The sequence below is a fragment of the Colias croceus genome, chromosome 3, assembly GCF_905220415.1.
Source record: "Colias croceus chromosome 3, ilColCroc2.1".
NCBI lineage: Eukaryota > Metazoa > Arthropoda > Insecta > Lepidoptera > Pieridae > Colias > Colias croceus.
This window is the reverse complement of record NC_059539.1, coordinates 8071384-8097176: the sequence shown is the minus strand read 5'-3', so window position 1 is coordinate 8097176 and position 25793 is coordinate 8071384. Positions and strand designations below refer to the sequence as shown.

Here is a 25793-nt window from a genome sequence, read left to right as displayed (position 1 = left end):
ACAGACAGAGTTACTTTCGCATTTATAATATGAGTATGGATTTATGTAACACATCTACCTATCTTTTTTTCGATAGGTGTAAAATGAAGAAAAATAACTCTACATCAAATGTAAATTTTTTTTTGTACAATGAGTATTATTCGCAAAAGTGTTGTGTTTTTCGTATGTTGGATTGTATCCAACAGCGAACCTTGGGTGAAAGAAACGGCAAACACTATATATTATTACCTCCCAAATAAAGAATTATGAGGGGCAAATCGGAATCTTGTGCCACGCTATGAATATTTAACAAGTCTCAATAGGCTTTATCTTTTAAGTTAATTGCTAAATAATGGTTATAAATCAAAAACGACCATCGAGTAATAGAGATAAGTTTTTAAAATTGTTAATTCTTAAAAAGAAAAACAACCAATAATTCGGCGTTCCCTGACCGAAATCATTATAGGCCACGGAGTCATATATTATGTTGTTTAATATGGAAAATTTTATATAAAATGTACTCTTCATTGCTTTAAAGGTACCTAGGTTAGACATACATTTAAAGCTATATTTATTGAGCTATATTAGAGGTATTTATTTATTGCTGTAAAATATAATATTCAGGTATCTATTTCTATGGTCACACACATACTACATTAAGTTTATATTGAAGGCTCCTTTCATTTTGCCACATATGTTTCGCTCCCTAATGATCGAAGTAGGAATAGATAGTCCTTTGTAAATGTTTCCAGTTGAGTCAATTCAATAATTGGATTCAAAGGCAGAAGTTTATTCCCCCAAATAAAATGTAGGGTTAAAACAAAGGGGTTTGCTGCTATCTCTATTATACAATAACGAAGATATGTATAAGTATAATATTAGGTATTGGCCTAGAACCACATTATAATTATTTGGGTTTTGTGTTTGGTATGTAAGTATTTCATATATCAATGTTCTCCCAATACATTATCGCTTTTGTAACGTGAGTCTGGCCTACTTACAGCTCGTATTTGAATATATTACCTGCATGTATGTACTATGTTGGTGAAAAATGAGTTAAACTAAAAACATCGGCATACATTACCATATACATTATCATTGTATTAATTATTTATTCGAGAATTTAGTATGTACATGTGTTGGTTCCACAATGACTCTCCAAAGCGATCTGAATATCAAGTTCTATTCACATTTCCTTACTTTTCTCTTAACAAAAGATAAACTTTGTTCGTTATTTACACTTGGTATACGCAGTAATAAATTAAATGAAGGAACATTGCCATTTATTTGTATATAATATACTCAAGTGACTTATTTATATAACACATACCTAGTTATAGGAAGTTTTCCGCAATGAGGGAAACGCAAAGTCTGCATTGTAGAGCATTATTTCGGATCAAGATAAACCTTGATAGCATGGTTGAATATCAGTAGCGCCATCTCTTGCAGGGTGGAAACATTTTGTTCAGACGTGGAAAATCCGACGGTCGCGACCTCTTTTACTGTTACGGTATTTTGTAATCTAAGGTTACGGTGTTCATAGACCCACGTTGTTCTTCTATACACAGTACAGGATTCCGAAATATCGCTAGAGGTCACTTTAATTTACGCCAATATTAATTCATGGATTCTTTGAAGAATTTCTCTGAAAATATATTTTAAAACATTTATCAATCGTAATATTTTGATCGTTTTTAAACACAAATGTTTTCTTCATAATTATGTTGCGACTTTACGTATTTCTTGATAAAATTATAGCATAAACAATGCGTACCTATTTTGTGAATGTTAATTAGTTTAGCATTTTTGTATTATTGAAAGCAATCGATATAAAAAATAAATAAAATGTGTATCTGAAATAAGGTTTATAGTATTTAAATATAATGTACGTAAGGAAATGGCTAGCCGCCCAAGGCTTGCAGTCGGGTGCCGGCGCGACGGCGGCGGGCGGGCGGTCGGGCCACGCGATCACTTTGCAACGAGCCACGGGCGGGGTGCACGTCGTTCACCACGACATACGCCACCCACAACTACTATTTCTTATACAGTAACCTCGTTAAATACAGTGACGTAAACGGTTCTCATACATGGACGTATTGTGTTGCGACTCGTGAAATACTTGGTGATGCTGCATCGATCAGAGTGTTCTTGGACATATTAAAGATAACCTTGCTCGGTGCATTCATTATTCAGTGCCTGCGCTAAGCTATGGTCAGGATGGCGCCCTTTACAGGTACGATTCTCAAAATAAACTATGACACTGAAATGTGACGTCAAAGATCCCTCGCACTCTGAACGAGATCCCATTGACTTGCAAAAATTGATCCTGCACTCGCATAATGCATGGATGCATATTTCCATGTATAAGTAGTCTAGAACCTCATTCTAGAGTACTTTTTATATTTATTTATTTATAGTTCAATTATGATGTATCTACCTATTTTGTTATAATTATTAATTACGGTAATGGAGGTTTGATTTACTGTCTACGTTAATTGCATGTTTCTTGATGTTTTTTTTATTAGTGTCATTAGGTATAATTTGCAAATGTTTATAAGTTTTTAATAATTAAAAAAAATATTGTTGATGTTTATATCTATTTTTAATTTAAGCTAAAGTAATGAATATAACAATTCACAATTGTCTATATTAATACAATCAAGTATCGTTAAACACTTTATTGCAGTTGTTGGTTTTATTTTAGCTGTTAGATTTGGATTTCGCAATTTTAAATTTTTATATGATATGTAGAGCATATTACACTATGATGCGTCTTAGTTAAAAATGTGTGCGTGTTCTAGTGTACGCACGTAAGAAATAAAACTTCTTTAGGACCTTATTTAAAAAAAAAATAATTTACTATATTATGGAACTTTACAGAAATACGTCGAATCATGCGTGGTAGGGATAAGAAAAAGATGGCGCGTAACGGAAAAATGTCACGCGTAACGAAAAAATGTTACACTAAATATTTTTCCAACCCCGATAAAGAAGTTTCACTTCAAAAATAAAATTTAATATTCGCTATTGACAAAAGAGGTATTGATACATAATTTCTACATTACACTGCCCATACTAGTTACACAGTACACTACCCATAAAATGCTCTAGGTTTTATGAAACTAATCAGAAAATGTATTCACAGGATAAAAAAGGGCATTAAAATAGCTGTTATCTACGTTGCTTATGGAAAGGTTAAGGTCATGCCTATATGTAGATATTCACACCAAATAGCATTGATTAAATAATAACTAAAAGCGTGGAACGCTTTCGCCGCCCGTAAGCGCTATTTACGGTCCTCACGGACCATTTGCCTTCAGCCACTATATTGTGACTGACTCTCGTTATATTTTAAGTCTTTGATGAATGACTAATTATAATATACTTAGTTTAAATTCTTAAAACTAGAACTAAAGTAAATATATAGCATAGAACCTAGTCTATAGATTGTTCGAAAAAGCTTTATACGGGAAACTTTAATACAATAATTTTCTAATAAAATTAAAATAAAAAGTTGGATCAGAGTTATTGATGGTTAGTTTATAAATTTTATTCACGACACAACGTTTTCTCTTTTTATACTATAAAAATTTCATTGCATGTAGATTGTAGGTATTGTTTCAATCTATAAAGTGTAGCAATAATTTTACCCTAGAATGTATTGACACTATCAGTTAGAGCTTGAGTTGGATAATGGAAATAACAATATTATGTACAGATACTGTTTATAATATAACGATTCTAAGAAAATTAATTTGTATGAAAAAGCCCTGAAGTATCAAGTATATGGGTAGAGATAGGTAGGTCGATCCAAAATAAAATAACTCGTATAGCAACACGGAATAAAACAGCTAACGACCGCTAATTAGGCTTGAAGTAAAAAAATAGTAAACAAATAGGCTCTTAAGAAGGTAAAGTTACATGGTAACGAAGGTGTACTTTTATGGTTGCTCAGAGACGGGAAGAAACGTTGAATAACTTATGATATTAAGGGCTCTTAAGAGTATTACTACATAGTACATAATATTTTATGGTTAAGTATGTTAAAAGATGTTTTTTTCATGTATAAAATCCCAAAAGTTACTCAATGGGCTCTTCATCCATTTTTATAGCAGTTTGATATTACGTAATCTCAGCAAGAGCCTGTATCGTAATGCGTTTATGGTGAATTTAAGAAATTAATAATATGGTTTTTAATGAATACTTTCATATTTTCATTTTGTGAATGTTTACAAGTATGTTAATACTATTGCTGTTGTCTCAATTTGATTACAGTTTAACTTCGAATTAATTTCTCACAAAACACTTCATGGCTTGAGTGCTTGACTTCTTTACTTCTTTTCACTTTACTTCAGTTCTTCACGTCAGGTTCGTGCCGAATATAATATGTATAAGTAAATTATTTTCTTACTATCGTTAATTATTTAAGTAAATAATGTATTTGAAATTTCATACAGAACTTCCATTTGCTTTTCTTTTTCCTACCTTAATATAAATTCAAAAGTTACTGTGAAACTGTCTCTGCCAGACTCTACAATCTCAAGCTTTCAACACAATAGATTATTTATTCTCTTGCAGTAAATTATTTATTACTTAGAGGAAGTTAAAAGCTTTATAGTACCTACTGTTTTCACAGCAAAAGCACTTAAAGGGGACATGTGGAGATGAAAACTTTTACTAGCATGAATTTGCAGTGGTTGTTGTGTTACCGATGACTTATAACTTGCTTTTTCCTTTTAAAAACGTCACTGCAGTAAATAGGGCACAACTTGATTTATTTTATTACTAATTGGTATGGAAGAGTACCTACTCATAGTCAGTTCGTAGTTAACCTATTTCTGTGCTAGTTTAAAAGAGCCTAGGTACGTGTATACGTGTGTCTGCAGTCGTAGCAATTTGGGAGCATTCCAGGCAAAATTAGGTAACATTTCAAAAGGTTTATTTTATGTGTAAACATTTTCTACAGATTACGTATAATAGAATTCTAGATGCTATATTTATTAACATTACATTTAGTCTACGTTTAGTGCTTCATAATTATCAGTCCGACGTCCGTACTCATAAACTATAGTCAGTGTCTCGTTAGGCATTTTTCTGTCTATTGTCTGCGCGGCTTTGTTATGAACTCGAGGTTTTGTTTAACTTTTGTGGATATGGATGAATGAAGAGATGTTCTATACTATGTTCACAGTAGTTTGTGTCCCTTAAAAAAATGTCTTATATTATGATTTATGTCATGTTATATCTAAGTGTTCTGTGTTATATTAACACACACTACACACTTACAAATAAATATAAATTTTTAAACTTAACTTACTTACTACTATTAACTTACTTTTTTTCTTAACTTAAATTTTTATTTAAGCTATAAAAAAATACATTAACCTCTTAAAAGTATACCTAAGAACTAAGAAGTATTTAATATTAACGTATTTCTTATTTTTATTTTGCCTACATTATAACAGCCGTTATAATGTAGGCAAAATAAAAAAGTACCCGAAAATAGTTGAGAAATTTGTATAACAGGGCCATTGACAGCGCTCTGAGTTATCCATCATTGTAGTGGCCATTAACGTGGAGCGGCGAGGGTGCGCCAGGTCATGTCGTCCTCTTGTCACCCGTTACTTTTAATAATAACAGTATCTACTTCAGTACAAACAGGACAAACATATTTTTAATTGGTACTCATTATTGCCAGACCAGATAAACTCAAAAACTCAAACTCAAATTGTTTAATTTCCATTTAAGTAATATTCTTATACAATTTAGTGTTTCTTATACTTCATTAGACATTTATTACCTATGTTTCATGTTTACGCGTAAACAGCACACCTCAATCGATAATTACAATTAGGTAACATACAAACAATATGCAAACCCTTTTCGAGGTCAAGACGTAGGTATTTTCCATGGAAATCGAACTTATAGTTCAGGATATATCGCCCATTTTTGCAAGTGACTACTATCAAGCTAATTTTCCGTTTGTAGCTTTATTTTGATGAGACGCCCAATAATTTCGTGTACGAAAGTCTCGATTGTGGTAGCTAACAGAGATAACAAGGATAAAAAAATTTGATTTGATGGTTCTCAAATATTTATTACTAACTGAATTTTTTTTTGTTCAATCTCAAGATAATTACCTAAATTATTCGAAAAAATATTTGTCCTACAAAATCTATGGTTGGTTCAAAGAGTCCCCCTTTCCAAAGTGTATCGATAACGAGGTCATCATAAATGATTACTAACAAGCTGATTTTTTTTGTTTTCACTTAGTTAATGTTTATATAATTCAACAGACATATTGTCCTACAAATTGCGTAATAAATATTTGAGAACCATCAAATCAAAAAATTTTATCCTTGTTATCTCTGTTAGCTACCACAATCGAGAGTTTCGTACACGAAATTATTCGGTGTCTCATCAAAATAAAGCTACAAACGGAAAATCAGCTTGATAGTAGTCACTTGCAAAAATGGGCGATGTATCCTGTACTATAATTATCATGCTATCTCTACATTGTGACAGTAGGTATACTGAGGAAAATGTAAATAAATACCTACCTTGACTTTTCAATATAATATGAACAAATGCGATGACATCATACTTGATGAACTGCTTCAATGAGTGTAGGTATTTATTATGCGCTATTAAGGTTATTATGCAATGGGATATAAAGAATCGTTTGTTTTGTTATTCCAGTGCGCAGTAAATCGATAGTCGTTCTGTAATTCGTCCATTTGAGGCTTCATTGGCGGGAGGGTTTTGTATCATGTTTTTAATATTAGATGCGGGCCTGAAGCGGGTTCAAGGGTCCATCACGGAGTTACGAACTCCTATTGAACTGCTCTTTGTATGCCACTTGACATAGAGCGACCCAGAAACGGATTTATGTTAGATTGCGACTGAGTATCAAAGGATACTATTATATTAACTCTATGGGGAGTGGGGTAGTCATCAGTCGACCTACTTTAGTTATTATTATACCACTGTAAAACTAAAGTTTAATGAAATAGCAAATAAAAGCAAAAAGTCATTTAATTCTTAATCTCATTAATCTAAGAGCGAAGCTGAAATGTAGAGTATTTTTCACGACCTATTTTTTGACACCTACACCTGATAACTGTTTAAAAGTGTTTTCATGATAGCTCGTGTTTATTATTTAAACCCAAATTAATTTCACAGTTTTAAAATTGAGTGATTGTATCAATATTTATTTTTTTACATAATAATGTAAGTACGTATAAATAGCTACCATAACTTGAGAATATAAAAGCTGAAAAAATTATAATAATATACTCAAAATGAAAAATAATAAGAAAGTCAATTCATATTTGGCACCATTTGTAGTCCCGAAAGATCAAACAAGTATGCAAGGACAATGAATGTCCTGAGAACTTTCATCTAGAAAATATTATGTTGGGTTCCACTTTTCTTTTTACGAAATAGTATTTTGTCTTTTACTATAATATACCTAGGGTAAACGCAGCTATCAACGACCCATCGAAAATCTGAAGGTATTACCGACCTATAAAAGTAATTCGAAATTTAAACGTTTCCAGAACTATTCTAGCTATAGGTAGGCAAAGTTATACACGAATGTATTACTTGAGCATCGTATACTTTAACGTTAGAGTGAGTAACTGAGCAAAAAAGAGTTAAAATGCGTAAGTTGCTGCGGGGTAGCGTGGAAGCAGGACGTGTCGTACTGTTCCGTTGTTCCTTCGGGTAAGTACTGTGAGTATCTTTTTAAGACATTTACAAACAAATGACATCTATACTTTAATTTATATTACTAAATGTCAATGCATTTAAGTGTCAACTTTTCATTTCTTACAACATTTTATTAATAAAAAGTAATTTGAAACGATAAAACTTAAAATTAATATGGGACGGTGTTAGCTTCACCAGTTTAAGCCGCGGCAGGTATCAACGACCCGTAAGTCGGCAATGGCAGCAACGTAACTTTTTGTTTTATTTTCTTTTATGTTATTATATCACACTAACACAAGTGGTTTTATGGACCAGTTTAAATCTAAGCTATGAGTCTTCATAAAAATCTATTAGCGACTAAACTTTTTTGTCTAGTGTTGTGTCTTTTAGCGTTGTCAATTTATACAAAGTTATGATATTTTCGAGGATCCCTATCGAATAGTTACAGAAGTAAATCATTGTTTTTTTTTTGTTTAAACAATATGCATTTGTTCATATTTTGTATGACATTAATCAATTATAATCTATTTTATAGTCTGATGATCAAATAAATTAAAATAACCATTTCTTTATAGGTCGGTAATACAATTTAGGTTTATACTTACATACTTTAATACCGACCCATGTGGGTCGGCAATAGCAACTATAGGAAGATATTACCGATCGAATATAGATTGTTTAGTTTCTCATCTACAAATTCAAATTCAAATTGCTTTATTTGCAGAATGTAGAATAAAGATGTTTGTATATACAGATAATATTGATCCTTAAACATTCTGCTCGTAATTGAGCGTGCAAATATATTTTTATTACTTTTATGACATAATAGGTGCCTATTAAAAATTATATTTTTAGGTTAAATTTAAAAAATTTAAAAAAATTATATTTTTAGGTTCTTAGGTTAAATTAACATAAAACATATTATAATTAGTTATATTTTTTCCAGAAATATGGAGCCACGAAAGCGGCGAAAAGTATTCAGTAAAACACAACTCGCCGAAGCAATCAATCAAATAGCATAACGAAATATCCTAGAGTTTGAAATCCTTAATTTAATATATGTACATATATTAATAGTATTATGTTGATTAATTTAAAAGTTTATAATTATTTAGTTCATTACTAAAAAATACTCATTTGTTTTATTAAAAATAACTACAATTAAAAAATACGAATATATTTGCATTTTTATTTCATTTTATTAAGATCGGTAATCATCATCATCACTAGCTTCTATACATTCCATTGCTGGAAAAAGGCTTCCTCTCACATACGATCGGGAATAGCTGCATAAAAATCGTTAATAGCTTCACAGCCGTTTTTATGGGTCGGTAATAGCAACAATCGACTAAGTCACATTGTAAATTATTTTTTACAAGATAATCCTTTATTAGAATGTATTTGCTTCAATAAATACATTTTTTATACATAACACTAGCATATAAAATGAAATTATAAATCTTTAGAAGAACCAGTATACTTAAAAAATATGGTTGATTTTGAAATTGCCTTAGAGGGGTCGTTAATACCTGCGTTTACCTTAATACTTATGTATCGTCGGTACATAATATGTTTGTATCATGTACCTAATTAGAATATTTTCCTATAGGTAATATGATTCGCAAAACACGTAGCAAATATAAAAAATACAAATTACCTACCTTACCTAGAAAAACCTTATTGAATGTCTAAGTTGTTATAGTCACTACTAACTACCATATTGCGAAATTAAATGATTGCGTGAATAGAATTTCTTAAGTCGTTATCGAAATAGAACGATAGAACGAAAACTGAAACGTAGTGTTTTCATATTTTCATGTTATAGCTATTTAGCTCAGTCCTAGTACAAGGCAACATAACTTTTTTATTTAAATCTCCTTTTTGTATGGATAAATGTTTGGAATGATTAGTAGGTATAATTTACCGTATGAATAATTGTATTTAGTAATGCAAGTGGTACTTTACTGTATGCTCATTGCTCAGTACAGTTGATCGTAATATGCAATAAACAAACTTGTAGATAGGTAAGTATGTTTCTAATTATTTTTTAAGAGAAAACTAAATCAAATTTAAATGGGAACACAAAGGAGCACAAACTTTCAAATAAATAAAAAATAGGTAATAAGTAATTAAAATCAGTACACCCAGTCTAAAGGTTTGAGGTTACAAACCCAAAAAAAACACGCTCGATTTCAGAACCTCCATCTTTTTTTGGAAGTTGGTTGAACAATAAAATTTTTATTCGTAATTGCGTAAAAGTTATTATTTAAATATTATTTTTAATTAGTAAACCGTACTAAAAATAAGTCAATTAGAATTTTGTTGATAAAATAACTATCTACAGAAAGGTTCTAAACCTTTCCATTCAGTGCCTTTACCGTTTGTTTAGGGCGGTTTCAAGGACAATTTGGGTTCAAAGAAAATTATCAACGCTGAACAAAGACTGTTATGAGTACAATTAACAATTATGTAACAATTGCTTCATTTCGTTGCTTTTGCAAAGTATGAAAATTAGCAATAAGAAAATTAGGTTAACGATGGCATTGTTTGTGTAGAGTTTTTACTTTTTACGAGATAATTGATAAACGTCTCATATTTTTTCTTGTTAATATATATTCCAAGTAAAAAACTTTTTTTTTTTTAAAGAATATGTATAACATTAATACATTATGATTATTATTACTAATTGATTATGCAATTTTATGCACACATTTAGATAGTATGTTACTTTTACACACATACCTAGGTACTTAGGTATCGCCTTGATTACTTAACTTCGCAGTAAATTCGAATAGCTGTGAATATGTCAATGTTTAAGAAGATTAAGTTTAATTTTGTTTCCAAAAAATCTTGGAAGCTTGCCAAGCCAGCATTGCATAAAAGGTTTTTACATTATAACGACAAGTACAAACTTTGCTTGTAATATTTATATTTCATTTGTTCTCTTGTGACCTATATAAGTATTGTTTCAACAATTTTGGATACGTACCTATTATAATAAATGCAATGGAATAAATACCTAGCTTTGGCTTTGCAATACAATCTGTTATATTTTGTAGAAACGGTAAAATAGAGAGCCATAAATAATTACAAATTTATGTAAATTCAAAGACTGAAAGCGAGACTCTTAAGTAACAAACTGGTTTAATAAATATTCTCTCACTTGTTTTGTTAAAAGTCTTTGTGTAACTGATGTCAGACTTAATTTAATCGTAACTTAATTAAAGAGAAGCTGAAATGGTAATGACATGCATATTGCATGGATAATAAAGTTTTTTTTTGCGTAATATTTTGAGTAAAAAATACCGATTGGGTTTACAACAGCCTCTTCCAATGCCTTCAGAATTACAAAATATTATAACCGTGCACTTCCTCTTTTTCTTTAAATATACTCAGGTACTTACGCATTAAATTACCCTAAAGTTCCGAGCTTTATGAGATCACAGTAATCCCACGGACTTAGGTTCAAAAGTCAATGACCTTATGAAATTAATGATTTTACAGTACGAGATAGCTGCTTTTTATGAATTTATTCAAACAATCGAATAATACACCTATTGCACAATAACCTATTGCAGCTTTTTATCTATAACTTGGTATTTTAACTAGTATATAATCAAATTTAAAAACATATTGAGCATCGCAATGCAATCTGTTAGTTAGTGACCACTCTTCACACCAGAGTGTGAAGAGTGGTCACTAACTAATTAAATATTTAAATATGTTTCAGTGAGTCATGGAATAAAATATGATGTAAAGAAATTCTATCCTAAAGAACAGGACATTTGTTTTTAATTTATTTTATTTATTGCAGGTAATCATGAGGATCCTCAATAGAATTGACAACGGAAATGTAACAGCTATAAACAAAAACGATAACTTCATATACGAAGAATCAAATAGAGAAAGTTGGCAGACTGCAACGCTACATCAAACCAACAATATTGTAGATAATTGCAATTCACTCAATATTTGTAATAATACAAATAAGGGTGATAATAGAATTCTGTTCACAACTGAAAATTCGGGCACAGATGGGTCCATAGAGACGGCAGTTTGTAATCATCAATACCGAATAAATTCACAGAATATTCCTCCTGAAAATACGACGAATATTGAAAAATATTTAACAGGTATAACTGATGATAATTTAGTTCAAACATTGCTCAGAATTTACGGATAAACTATACGGATATCTAATAGATATATAAAGGTGTCTAAAGATTCAAAATGTATTATGTAGATACGCAGTCTCATAACGTTATAAGCTACGCGTATTATCTGGACTAACTATATAAGATATAATTTTTCCTAAATTTGCATGATATTTTTTAGCAAAAACAAATGAATTATTTAATTCCGCATCTCTTGATGGAGAGCATTTCTTGGACCAATCAGACACAGAAGACATGTCGGACGACGGCGTTCACCCAGTACCGAGAGGTATTGTAAACCCAAACTACCCTGGTTTCCAGCATTTAGCACACACTTTACAGGTATTACTTGAATTGTACTAATATTAATGAAATTAATACACAGTAAACTGTTTAAACAACGAAACCCGTCAAGTGCTATAACATTTAAATCAACGTAATGAAACCTCCACAACCAAAGATTATCTAGTTATGTAACGCTTATACTAATCTTCCATTGAATACTTTGAAGAAATTAAGACACATTTCCTGAAACCCAACTTTAATAAGAGGTAAAAAGTTTATTATTTTAATGATTTTTTTTTATAAATTACAGGACTATTCCATCAACATAGAAAATTATTACCAATCTGAAAATGAAATGACTGACGACGACGTTGATACAGAAGTTACCGACATCCAGATGAAATGCAATGATCAGTATGAAGAAATGAATAATAACAACAGTTGCAAAGATATATGCATAAAGCTATCAGCATTGGAAAGCCAAAATCCATTTAGTACGAAAATTGAAACAAGAACAGAAAAAGATATACCCGACCTCATAAAGACTATTTCAACAAACAACAATAATGAAGAATTAACAAGTTGTGATATAACCACATTTGATACTGACATAGAAAATAATTTTAACACGAAAGACATAATTGGCGATTTTAACAAGGAAATTGAAGATGAAATTAAGCAGTTACTTAATTATAATATTAACATTCAAGATGATCTAGAAGAACTTCGAAAAGATATAAAAGACAATTTTGAAAAGCCAATAGAAAATACGATTAACAATATAAGTGAAGTTGTAAATGGCGTTATAAAAAAACTAGTAAAGACTGAAGTTTGTGATGAAATTGAAAATTATATTTCATCGACAGACACAAAGCAGACACCTGAAATTAGTAATGAAAATAAATTAAGTGTGAAAAAAGAAGTTAATTTAAGCAGACCTTCTTTTTTGTTGCTTGATAACAACAATCATATAACTGACGCTGTTTTATCGGATGGAAAAGAAGAAATCAATATAAACGAAGATGAATATGACACAGAAAAATTGAGTCAAAATGTTGAAAGTACCATTAAACAGTTGAGTACTGAGCTCAGAAAAATAATACCAAAATTAAATGAAATGCGTGAACGAGATAAACTTTGGTCTGAGAGACCAATAATAACAGATGCAAATTCAAACAGAATTTTATATAATTCCACTAATAGTTTTAAAACAAAAAAAGACCTTAGAAATACCACGCACTTTGAAAATAGCAGACCAGCACATAAATTAAATTACCATCGAGGGTTGAATAAAAATACAATTAAAGCTCAAAAGTAAGTGTGAAAATTAAAATAAATTAGTACGAGATACTTATTATTATGTAACGTAATTTAGGTACTTGATTATTAATACTTACGATAAATTATCGCATATAATACTACTTTCACACTATCTGAGTATAGGATATTTTTATTTTTTAGGTTGTTATTATACCCATCCCAGTTCACTTTACTTACCTTAACGATGAATTTAATAAAATAACTGTATATTTTTGCAATTTAATTATATTAAGAAGAACAAATTATATTTTAACATCCTTTAAAAACCGGCCAAGTGCGAGTCGGGCTCGCGCACAAAGGGTTCCGTAGCAGCAAATATAATAAATTACAGTTAAATCAACCTATCTCAAAAACTATAAGAGATACTTTGATCAAACCAAAAATCGTTGAAAGAGTTAATTAGCATGCATCACCTCTATTTTTTTTAGAATTTTATACCCCTTAGTTATAAAAATAGAGGGGGGGGGACATACTTTTTACGACTTTGAGAGCTGATATCTCAAAAACCGTTCACTTTAAGAAAAATGTTTTTTAGAAAACTTTATATCATTTTAAAAGACCTTTCCATTGATACCCCACACGGGTATGTACATCGAAAAAAAAAATTTCATCCCTCAGTTACATGTATGGGGGGCCCCACCCCCAATTCTTTTTTTTACTATTTAGTGTCATATTTTTGTAGCGGTTCATACAACACATATTCCCATCAAATTTCATCACTGTAGTACTTATAGTTTCCGAGTAAATCGGCTGTGACAGACGGACAGACGGACAGACGGACAGACGGACATGACGAAACTATAAGGGTTCCGTTTTTGCCATTTTGGCTACGGAACCCTAAAAACGGTTTCGATACGTATATTTTTCATTTCTATGACACCGTTAAATATAATTTTTTCAACTCAAACGTTTTTTCATATAGTAATCAGTAGTACACGATTTTGTTTATCTCAGTAAACCGAACCTATTCATAAAGCTTTCGTCATGTTTATAATTGTGCGTGTTACAACGAAGCTTTGAAATAGACTTGACGCATTCTAATGAAGTTCTCTATCGAACTCTGTTATTTCGTATATGAGCATAAAGTAGAGATACATAATACACATTAGTTTACGCAGTGGTAGTACCTATTAAAGATGAGGTTAGTGATATAGAAAATTTTACATTAAGAAAATTCATATTTTAATATTCTGTTTTCATATTTTCAGTGAAACAAAAGATCCTTCCACAGGAAAGTCTAATTGTAACGCTCAAATGAACAAATCCGTCCAACAAGATAATGTAATAGCTGACAGCGATTTTGGTAAGTCATAAATAATGGTGATTACTCAAGTACCTACCTAATTGCAAACGATTATAAATGTATAGATACATAATATATTTTACTTTGTAATGCTCAAATGAAACTGCAGGAACTGTGATGCAATATACTGTTTCATGCTATGATATATAAAAGAGGTTTCATGTGATTTCGTATGACGTAGTAGACTAATGTCGATATCTAATACCGTCCCTATTTGTACTTTTATTTTGGATTTGTTTTCTATCCTTCGACGATCGATGGACAGAGTATAGGTAATAGATGTACCTATATTTTTTTATTTGTATTAGAATTTAACATCAATATGTTCGAGAAATATAATATGTAGGTATTACACACACAAGGCCCGAGGATTAGAATTAATTACCTAAATACTATTTTTTTCTTTCAGAGAGCTTTGATGTTTACAATATAGAAACAGCTCTACCGAAACTAGATATTGACGCTATCGAAAACCATATAAAGGCGGCAAAAGAAGCAGAAAGACGGGTAAATACTTAAAATAATATCATGCGGTCTATATAAATTTAAATAATTTGAAAGACAAGTGCTTATTTAGTACTTATATTTTAAAATAAGCGCCTAATAAAGTAACGGTGCATGCACACATACACATGCGAATCACGTCTCACTACCTATTCATTATAATACCTAACTGTTAAAATTACCAATCCAAGTTGGAGCGCGCGAGCCTTTCTACTGTGATTCAACGACGCAAGCGAGCAGTCTTATAAACTTGTTTAGTTTTAACATTTTCATAACCCGGGTTTAACGTTACGGATTGGCTCATAAACTAAGTTATAGTGTCATAAGTTTATTGTGATGGCGTCATTACCTTATTTTAATCCAGAACAAAGACATTACAAAAAGGACACAAGGTTTCTTTTAGATTTGTATACGATTACATACGATAATCATGAATCTGTTGATAACATTTGTTGTCTCGTAAGTTTTTATTTTTTCTTTTTTTTTTAATTTTACGGCATTGTACGCACCAAAGATGAAAGAGCACAGTACAAAAAAAATAGAACACTCTTGTCCTTGCCCTAAATGACAAATTGTGTCAAACATCAAATCCGCATATTATTGACAGAATTGACAAGAGGCTTGATATTATTTATCTCAACGAAATTATACCACTTATTTAAATTATTATAACTTTCAATATTGTTTAAAATTTGTAATATTAATTAATCGAACTTGTGCCATTTATTTTGCCAAAAAGTAACGAAGACTGAATAGTTTTAAGATGTTTGAGAATATTTTAGCAAATATTAAAAGAAAATTTAGCCAACCATCTGTTCAAACGTCTGACAAACACAAAGACAGCAACGAGAAACCCAAATATACTAAACGCAGTATATTTAAATCAAAAATTAAACTAAATGAACCAAAATTGAATGTGAACTATTGTGATAATTCTGCTATTAGTCCTAGAGTTATAAGTGGAGGGGAATATGCTCAAACTGAAATTGAGTGGCCTCTAATATCCGACAATAATCATGATATATTGTATAAATTCACCAAAATAATCTCGATACAAGATCATGATGCATTTGATAGAAAAGTACAGTGTTTATCTTTTATTTGAAGTAAAGTTTGAGAGCCATTGTCAACATATTAATAATTCCTCTCTGTTACAGAAACGCAATGACAGAGAAGAGATACGAAAAAGGTTAGCAATGGGTGTAGATACAGATGAATATTACAGTTTGGGTCATGTAGATCGTCCAGGAAAGAAGCCTAGTTTACATTCACGCTTACAAAATGGTAAGTATCTTAAACTATCATTATATTCACTATGGTATTGGGTAAAATTTTACAAAACTTGAAAATTCATTAACATTCAATAATTTTGGTATCATTGATTTTTATGGAAGCTTGGTGGGCTTGTGTGGAACACTCTTTTTTTTCTGTGAATAATTACAAATGGTGAAGGTTTATGCTTTCTACAATGGCTGATTGTGCTTTTGTGTTGTCAATACAGGCAAGAATTTACAAATTTGTTTCATGAATGAAACAGCTTCAGATAATGAATCACAGACTTCAGATTTGGATAGAAATCTACATTCCGACACAAAAAGTTTGTCACGGTCAAGTTTATTTAGCAAGAGTAGTTTTAACCATCCCTATCAGACGAGACCTCTGTCTGTGAACATTACAAGAAATGACAAAATAAATACTGTACAAAGCGGTAAGAATTTTGCATTTTTCTATAATATTTATTTGGACCTTATGATATTTTTTATGGGATTCAGTAACAGTTGACTAATGAATTATTCGGTTTCCATTGTATATTAGTTTGTGGGCTTGTGTATTTTGTGTGTGCAGTGCTGTGTGATCATTATTATTGTAACTATTTTGATAACTTAACCTCAGAATTTTACATATTATTATAGTATGATTGTATCAAAGCTAATGTTGATTAAATAATATCTTTGAATTGATATAATTTCTAACCAATGTTTGTGTTTAGGTTTCAAATTCAATCCAGGGTCGTTCATATCAAAGTCATCCAAATCGCGCTCTTCACAATCTCTGAATCACATTGAATTGAAGGAATCGGACTTCTATGCTCTGCAATCAACCTTGCAAACTGAAGCTAGGATTGCTTTGGCACAAGCTAAGGAAATGGCTCGGATACAAATGGAGGTAATTATTATCTTTTTGTAGTATTTATTTGCATTTTTAGATGTATGTAAGTTGGAGGCACGTTTGTTCCTAATGATTTTGTTTCAGAACCATTTTATGTACATTCAGAATGAAAAATTGGTAATCGGAGACTTTTGTTCATTTTGAAATTGTTAAAAAATATTTTAATAGCTTGTAAAACTGCTATAGTCAATTTAAATAAATAACTATTCATTGTTATCAGATTCTCTTATCTCTAAATGCTAATATTTTTACTGAGGTTTGCATAAAAACTGGAAGGTTGTCTATTCGTAGCTTCTGCTCTTTTTTATGTAAAATGGTAATTGTTGAATGATTGTGGTTATAGATATGATGATGCTGATTGTTATATATTTATTTAAAAAATAAGCAACTTTTTGATATATTGTAAGAAACAAGCAACATAAAGTTGTATTATGTAGGTTTTATTTATCTAGGATGTCTGCGTTTCCAACAAAAAAAAAAAATGCATAGTTTGATACCAGGGCTATTCTCAATAATAACCCTATATGTTTAGTTCTTATGTTATTTATTTCTTTATGCCAAATTTAATTAAGTTGCTCTAACAAAATGGCGTGTTTATTTCAGCATGAACGTCGTAGTCGGCCTGTATCGCCTGTGACAGAAATGTTGCGACGCAGTATGGAGAAGGCAAACGTTCCTCTGGCCCCAGACCGCCGCCGTGTTTCCCGACAAATACTTACTGATATGAATATAGCTCAGTTGCAGGTGAATATTAACTTATGAATACAGATAATTTTTCTGTAGTTTTGTTGTCTGTGAATGTAGAATGGCTGGCTAGAATTTAAAAATGATCCATAGATGCAACTTCTTCAAAGTAGCTGATAAAACCTATTAAAAGCTTATTAAACAGGCTATCTTCCCCACAACAAAATAACAACTTTGTGTATAATATATCCAACATATCTATAATTAATAATTCTTGAAAATTTTAAAATTATCCTTAATCCTCATTACAGTATTTTATGTCGGACTTTTCCTTATTATAAAACTTTAATGTCCAATTATTTTTATTATTTACTTCCCGACATAATATTACTTTGCTTTCGATGTAAAAAAAAAGTCTACGAAAGAAGTGGAAACCCTTTGCTGTAACTATGAAAATTTCTCATAAAACATTAAATTTTATTATAATATACCAGTTGCCTATTGCGAATTATCTTCTGTAATCATAAGAAGTATCATAATCTATGTCATTTTATCTTGTATTATTATAGTTTTTGAATGTTCTAACAGTAAATCGAGGCTAAAAGAAATGGTTACTAAACACTAAATTATGGCTGTGAAAATAAGTAAGATTGTTATCGTAACGCGTCAGTAATAATTTATGCTACTTTTTATATTTAGTAACAAAAAAACTGCTCATAAGACTTAAACTAATCCAGTCGTGTTTAAACTCAAATTATTATAATCATTAAATTAAATATAAATTATATTATGGTTTCTAGTAACTAATTATAATGAAAATTTAAAATCAATTTTGAAATATACTTCACTACCACTACGGATGCGCTCTGGTAAACCTTTGACTAGGCAAAAACAAATAAAACTTTTGTCGCTCAGCAATAATGCAGCTGTCATCTGACGAAAGATTTTTTTCATTTGGTCTAGTAATTTTGAAGCTTATTTGTTTAAACATAACATCAGTCTTATGTCTATATAAATTAAATAAATGTTACTTTAGATTTCGGTTCAAGGATTATTGTAGAAATAAAAAGTATTATTAACAATAAAATATAACAGAGTCAGTTATGAAAATACAAATATACAGTGCGGCCTTTTCGAATACAAATGTTTACAATTATTGCGCTATCGCATGACCTTCATGTATTTTTCACGATTAGCTTGGTCGAGTCACGCGTAGTATCGTCAAACAATAAGCATTGTATTTGTTTTTACAAAAGAAAACCAATTAGTATAACTAATGCGACCGAATTTTAGAGTACATGTACTACCTATGTAGTTTTTGAAAAATAATGGCCAAAAAGGCCAATCTTACAAACATTTTAATATAATAAATAATAATGTTGATTTAGATGTGTCTATTAAAGGCTTGCAAGAATGAAACAAAATTATTATTGCACTTATTAGTTATTACGTTACGATTCAAACAATTAGTGTTCATAATATCTACCTATATCAATCACAACTTGAAAACTGTCTTCATGCCTTCATGAAAACTACTGTTAAACTGTTATATTTTAATTAATTTATTAATGCCTTATTCTTCTCGATACATTATAACAAAATATGGCGGTCGTAACTTTTTCGTCCTAATATTTTCTTATCAAAAGAAAAAATTAAATAACATCTTTTATATTTCAGGTAATAGTGAACGAACTGCACTCCCAGATAGAATCTTTGAACGACACCCTGGTAAAACTGCTGATGGCGCGCGACGAACTGCACATGGGACAGGACTCGATGCTCGTTGACATTGAAGATCTCACCCGGTACCTGTAAGAATATTTCTTTGTTTATTATATTATGATTAATTATTACATAATCTGATTTTTTTAAGCCTGGTTTAAATAATTCTTATTGTTTGTCCAATTTAAGGTTTAAGAAGCCATGACAAGATGAATTGACATAATATAAGTTAAGTCACTTAAGCCCTTTAGATGTTTCTTTAACACACACCCTTATTCTAAAAAAAAAAAAAATAAGTTAACCAAATGCCTACATATTTTATACACAATTACAACACCTGTTACTGATAAAATGTACATTTGTGTTACATTTAGTGATGAAGGAAATATATTGCGCGGAGAAAATTATTCTAGTGGAATAAATACAATATAAATAATTACAATATTTGCACAGATCTCAAAAACGCCAAATTCAAGAAGGCTGCAGTAAATAGTTACTGTATTATTTTCGGTTAGCTATTCTTAGTTTTGTTTTTTATTGAATAACACGACGTAATCACTCGTATAAATATGTGAAAAACATGGTCATTTTTTTCCAGCGGTGTAAAGGAGCAGACCAAGAAATCCAAAGGCATTGCGGCAAAATCCGGAGTTAGGAGGCTCACGTCTCTCGTGCACAAATAACTGCATGTATGTTAAGCATTAGTTCTACGCTGATTATTGCGGGCCTGCTCTTGTTATCTGTATATTACCGTTTATGTTTAAAAAAATATGGGCCCTCTTCACAATGGGCAGCGTTGGGCGAGTAGAGGAAATCACGATAGTGTAGAGGGATTAAATTTTATAGACAATTTAATACACTATCGTCGTATCAGTTGTCATTGTAGATGTTTATACATAATCGCCATAATGGTGGCAAACATCGACGATCATTTGTTGGGCCAACGCTGCCCATTGTGCAGCAAGGCCCATTACGCAAACTGTAGGCGACAAATGTAACGCTAATAGTACAATTTTGCATGGAACTAGATTGTTGTATATAAACTTGTATTTCGTATACATTTAAAAATATATATTATGTCGTACTCATACTCTATTGTAAAGCGAGTATCAATTTAGTACCAATTTTATTACCAGTGTTCATTTGTAATTTGCACTTCCATTACATGTAGAAAATTACGTACCAACAAATTATGCCTATATTAGACTCTATTTCTCAATATCTTAGTGAGGGTTACACAAAATAACGTATTGCTGTCTCATGTTATTGAAAATAAAAGAAAGAGATGGTCATTATATCTTTTAATATTCAAGTAATATTACTTCACGATTGAGAAATAAGGTCTTACACTGTTATAAATTAATAATAATGATTATCGTATTAAGGAAATCTCACTTTTTAACATTGCTAGAAATATACACAGATATAAGTCGTATACGTTTCTTTTAAAAACATGGTGCTACGGACGGTCACTTTTTTCTCAGTTTTATGATGGAACAGTAAAAGTTTTATGCGCTCTATACAAAGTATAAATTTCTGAGAAAAAGTGTTTTACTAATGAAAGTTGGTTCTTAGAATTCATTACAATTTTTTATATTACTTAAATTTTCACTATCTCGTTCTGTAGTATGTAAATTACACATTGATAGCCAACATTTTCATATCTTTCTTAATATTACTCAATATCATAAATACCGAAAGATTAAACTCTCATTTAGACCGACTTAGCTGTTGTATATTTCTTATCTTATATACTAAATTAACAAAGTACGATTGAAATTTAATTATTGAAAACGTCCTAATGTGTTATTTTATTTATATATTCATACTAATTTTTTGTGAAAAACTTGGTTCCTATTTTTTTAAATAAATTAACATAAAATGTTCCTTTCGTTTCGGATTTGACGTTTTCTATAATTTTTTATTCATATTTTGCTTCACTACGATGTCTGATTTAGATTTAGATAAATTTGTGATTTGCAAATACATATGTAGTATAAATATTTTTCCATGATAGTTCATTGTTCTAGATGTAATTTTATGAACGATGGCGGCAGACATAAACAGGGTTCGTATTAGTTGCTTAGTTTAATTAAATTGTTAGAATCGCGCTATATTTTTTCATTAAACAAATATATACTATATGTAATTGATAATAAAACTGACTTTGTATTGCAGTCTTACTCTATAACTGATATTATATGTGTTGTGTCCTTATATTTTCTCGTATATAAAAAAATATTTAGTAGGAGTTGATGTTCACATAGGAAATCACTGCACCATAATAAAAATACGTGTTTTTGTAAAATAGAAGAGAATTTTCTTACATTAATTGTTACACATACACATCTGCATATCTACGTATTTATTATACGAGTTATCTAAATCTGTAGTAAAATATATTCCCGTAAGATAAATATTCACAATTACTCGACTCAAAACACAATTTTCACTTTATTCATATTAAATTCTTATAACGTCTAAATTGTAAGTGGTTTTATAGAGCGTAGTAATTTGTGCCTACTTTTGCGTTCAAGCACGGTTGTCGAAGTTGAAGCATATTCAAAATTATCATTTCTTTGGATTTCAGTAATAAAAAAAATGTAGTTGTATTTTTTGTTGTATTTAGATTTCATACTTGGTACATTTTGGTATATAAACGTTTATTAATATATATGCTTATTGTACTACTAGATTGAAAGATATTATAACTTTTTATTCATTTTCCAAAGAAATTCGCATTTTTCGTTTACTATGCTTGCTTTTAAATAGAAATAAAAAGTGATAACTTTAAAATCTTATATCTGTAAATCTTGTCTTATGAGGTATATATTAAATAAAATAATAAAATAGACTGTTAAATGTTCATAAAACCACCTATATAATGTTTAAATATGAATTTTCATTATTTCTAATAGTACTAATATTCTTGTAAGTTTCTTCTCTGTGACGATGGGTATGGCTCAAATTAATTTCTTTGTACCTTTTTTTTGGTTGTATTTTTTTGTAGTTTTAGTTTTAGTAGGGACTAGCATGATAGGGATAGTTTGGTTAATCACCATTTTAAATTTAAATATTTCATGAATAAAAAAAACGGTTTTTCATAGATAATGAATACAACAAATATTAAAATATGATGATGAACATCATAATTATTATAGACCATTTTATTCAATTCTGGGTACATTTTTTATAATATTAATTATAAGTGCTATCATGTTATACCTAAATCTATTAGTTACCAATATTATGTTTTTTTATTACATTCTTGTTCATAACTATAAGCCAATAACTGTTGAATGCTTGACTTTATCACTAAAATTTGAAAAAACTTCAATAGTTAACAGCGTATAGTTTTATGAATAAGAATTAGTATTTATGTGAGTATTATAAGAAACTTTAGTTAATGTGGGATGAACACGATATTTTGACTTGTTTGTAACTAGCATTAAATGATTGAGAAAAAATACAAAAAATTTTGCATTTATAAAAAAAATCATGTTTGTATTTTTTTTTTGGAAAAAATATGACTGTATAACCGAGTATTCTTCATGACGCTACGATAATTCTAAAATTAATTTCAAAGTACATTATTAATTGTAAAATAAAAGTACTACTAAAACGAACGATCTCGACGTGTATTTTATCGTTTATAAGTAAAAAATAAATAAAACTTTTTAAACGATACATAAGTAAGTATTTACATGTTTCGAGTTATATTATCATAAACATATTTTAGCCAACGTTCAAATGTTCAACCTAACTGGGAAGTCTCGTCTCTCGGGCGTTATTACCCGAAATTTTATTTATTTTAAAATAGAAGAAAAGAGGCTTGTTATAGTAAAGACAATCTAGTGTTTTGTCATTTACTTCAAAATGATCTCAATAATATCGAATGTGATATTATTAGTACAAAGGTGTAGGCTAAAAGCGCTCCAAGAGCGGCATGTCGAAATGTGGCTAAGTAGCCATAGTCATCACTATACTTGAAACCTTAGATTACAAAATAAAAGACAGATGGAGCGTTGCCGAACTAAACCGAATAATTTATCGTCATTTTCAATAAAGCTATGTGTGCTGTCATTTCGCCGCTGCACTGTACGTACACGGTGCTTCTGTGTGCGTGTAATGTTGCCAGATATTGAAAAATTTCCCAAATTTTTCCCCAACTACGGAAAAAAGAGGGTTATGTTTTTCGAGTTTATGGATGTATGTATAATATTTCTTTGACACGCCCTGCAGTATAAACCGTTGGACCGATTTTGAGTTGTGAGGTTTCATTGCAATGATCTGAATTATTATGTTAGTGGCGGTAGTGACGCGGACGTAGGCTATACATATACATAAATGAGAAGTCAAGTTTTAATTTTTATTTAAATTCTTTTATTACATAAAGTACCTGCCTACTAAAGTTATATATGGACAAAATAATTGTATTCAATTTTTTATTAAATAAATTACATAAAAAAAGTTTCAATATTAACTATAATAATTATATTATTTTTTATTTTTCATAATATATGAATACGAATAGCGGTAGTTTTTAGTCGAGAATACGGGACATTTTATTTTCATCATATCCATCATGGAGTTCACATAAATTAAATCGCTAGCGAAAACGACTATGACGTTTTTAAGCTTTATAAAAGTAACAAAATAATGTATTATGCTTATTAAAATAATCTAATAATTATCATGAACCTTTAGTGCACTATACAAATAATCACATTCACGATCGAAAAATCCAACAGCATTACCCTGAAGATCTTTTAACCATTTTACCGTTTTACCAATAAAAATGGCAAATTCATTTTCAAAATACTGGCAACATACGTTGAAGTTTTGTATTCCTTCATATCTGTAAAATTATTATTCGTATTAAAGAAATAAATCAGCCAAATAATCTACAGAAAACTTGTGAAACGATGTTTTATATATTTTTTTGTTTTCGGGAACAAATTTTACAGCGTTTTATTATCACAAGACGGCATTTTTTTACTAAAATTGCAAACCCTTTTTGACGTATTGCATGACACTTTATGCGCTATAGCACTGGTGCAGCGACGTATTTGTTTTTGATTTCGTATTTTCTTTGACAAGGGCGACGGGCGGTTGTCATGCTCCATCTGTACTTTATTTTGTAATCTAAGCTTGAAACATGCCATTTTACTTTGAAGTCTTATCAAGTGTTCGTGATTTTGTCGTTTTTTAAGATATGATGTAGTATTGGTAACCTTTCTACACCTATTTACTTTTAATATTATCATTGAAAGAGACTAACTGCGTTGGTTTTTACTAACCAATACCGACACCACCTATAGTCCTTTCCACCTAAGATGATTTCTGTGACACATCGATTTTTGACACGTGAAGAGATGTCTGTACTGAAATCATATCAATTGTTTTCGATAATCGATAATATTTTATATGGAAATGAAATCGATTTGAATAATGTACCAAAATTAGTTTTTTCGGCATTTCGCCATCAATTAACTAAGGAAACTTAGCAAACAACAGCAACAAAAAGTCAACAATAACAATTAGTAACAATAGCAGAATACCACGGAAAGTATCAATATAAAAATGCAACTTGTATACAAGGCTGACGCACTCCTACAGACGATTGACTCGATTGACAAACGATCATAAGATGGGCGCCGATTATATGATTTTCCAACTCTATGATTTTTCAACGATCCATTTCATGTACACGAGTTGCATTATATGTTTGTGTTATTTTATTTTATTTTTCATTATATTAAACTAAACAATACTGTTTTTGATTTATAAGCTTAAGATGTCTCATTTTTATATTTTTGGTAATAATGCCGCCATAAAATAAAAATATTATGCACTAAAATCATTTTGGCGTTTTAAACATAAAATACGTAATTCGGAACACGATGAAGTGTCACAGGAATCATCATAGCTGAAAAGGACTATAGAAAATAATCAAATAATAT

General features: G+C 30.2%; 1 protein-coding gene across 6 annotated transcripts; it reads left to right on the top strand.

The window, feature by feature from the left end:
• Window positions 1-1969: 1969 nt before the first annotated feature.
• Window positions 1970-23815, top strand: LOC123705927 (schwannomin-interacting protein 1 homolog). Of its 6 annotated transcripts, none has more exons than XM_045655031.1 (12): window positions 1970-2212; window positions 11504-11822; window positions 12025-12185; window positions 12439-13442; window positions 14657-14751; window positions 15161-15258; window positions 16413-16539; window positions 16793-16963; window positions 17246-17421; window positions 18028-18168; window positions 19786-19919; window positions 20429-23815. In XM_045655031.1, exons 2-12 carry the CDS (start codon window positions 11510-11512, stop codon window positions 20511-20513), a joined length of 2505 nt encoding a protein of 834 aa, XP_045510987.1. In that variant the 5' UTR covers window positions 1970-2212; window positions 11504-11509; the 3' UTR covers window positions 20514-23815. The 6 variants fall into 6 exon arrangements, with proteins under 6 accessions (XP_045510987.1, XP_045510986.1, XP_045510985.1 ...); XM_045655030.1 differs by having other exon boundaries at window positions 16757-16963; window positions 19786-19913; XM_045655029.1 differs by having other exon boundaries at window positions 16757-16963.
• Window positions 23816-25793: the final 1978 nt, after the last annotated feature.

Coding starts and splice junctions, on each gene's coding strand:
- LOC123705927 (XM_045655029.1), top strand. CDS start 11,510: ATGAGGATCCTCAATAGAATTGACAACGGAAATGTAACAGCTATAAAC. Junction 16,964..17,245: donor AATAAATACTGTACAAAGCG/GTAAGAATTTTG, acceptor GTTTGTGTTTAG/GTTTCAAATTCAATCCAGGG. Junction 19,920..20,428: donor GAAGATCTCACCCGGTACCT/GTAAGAATATTT, acceptor ATTTTTTTCCAG/CGGTGTAAAGGAGCAGACCA.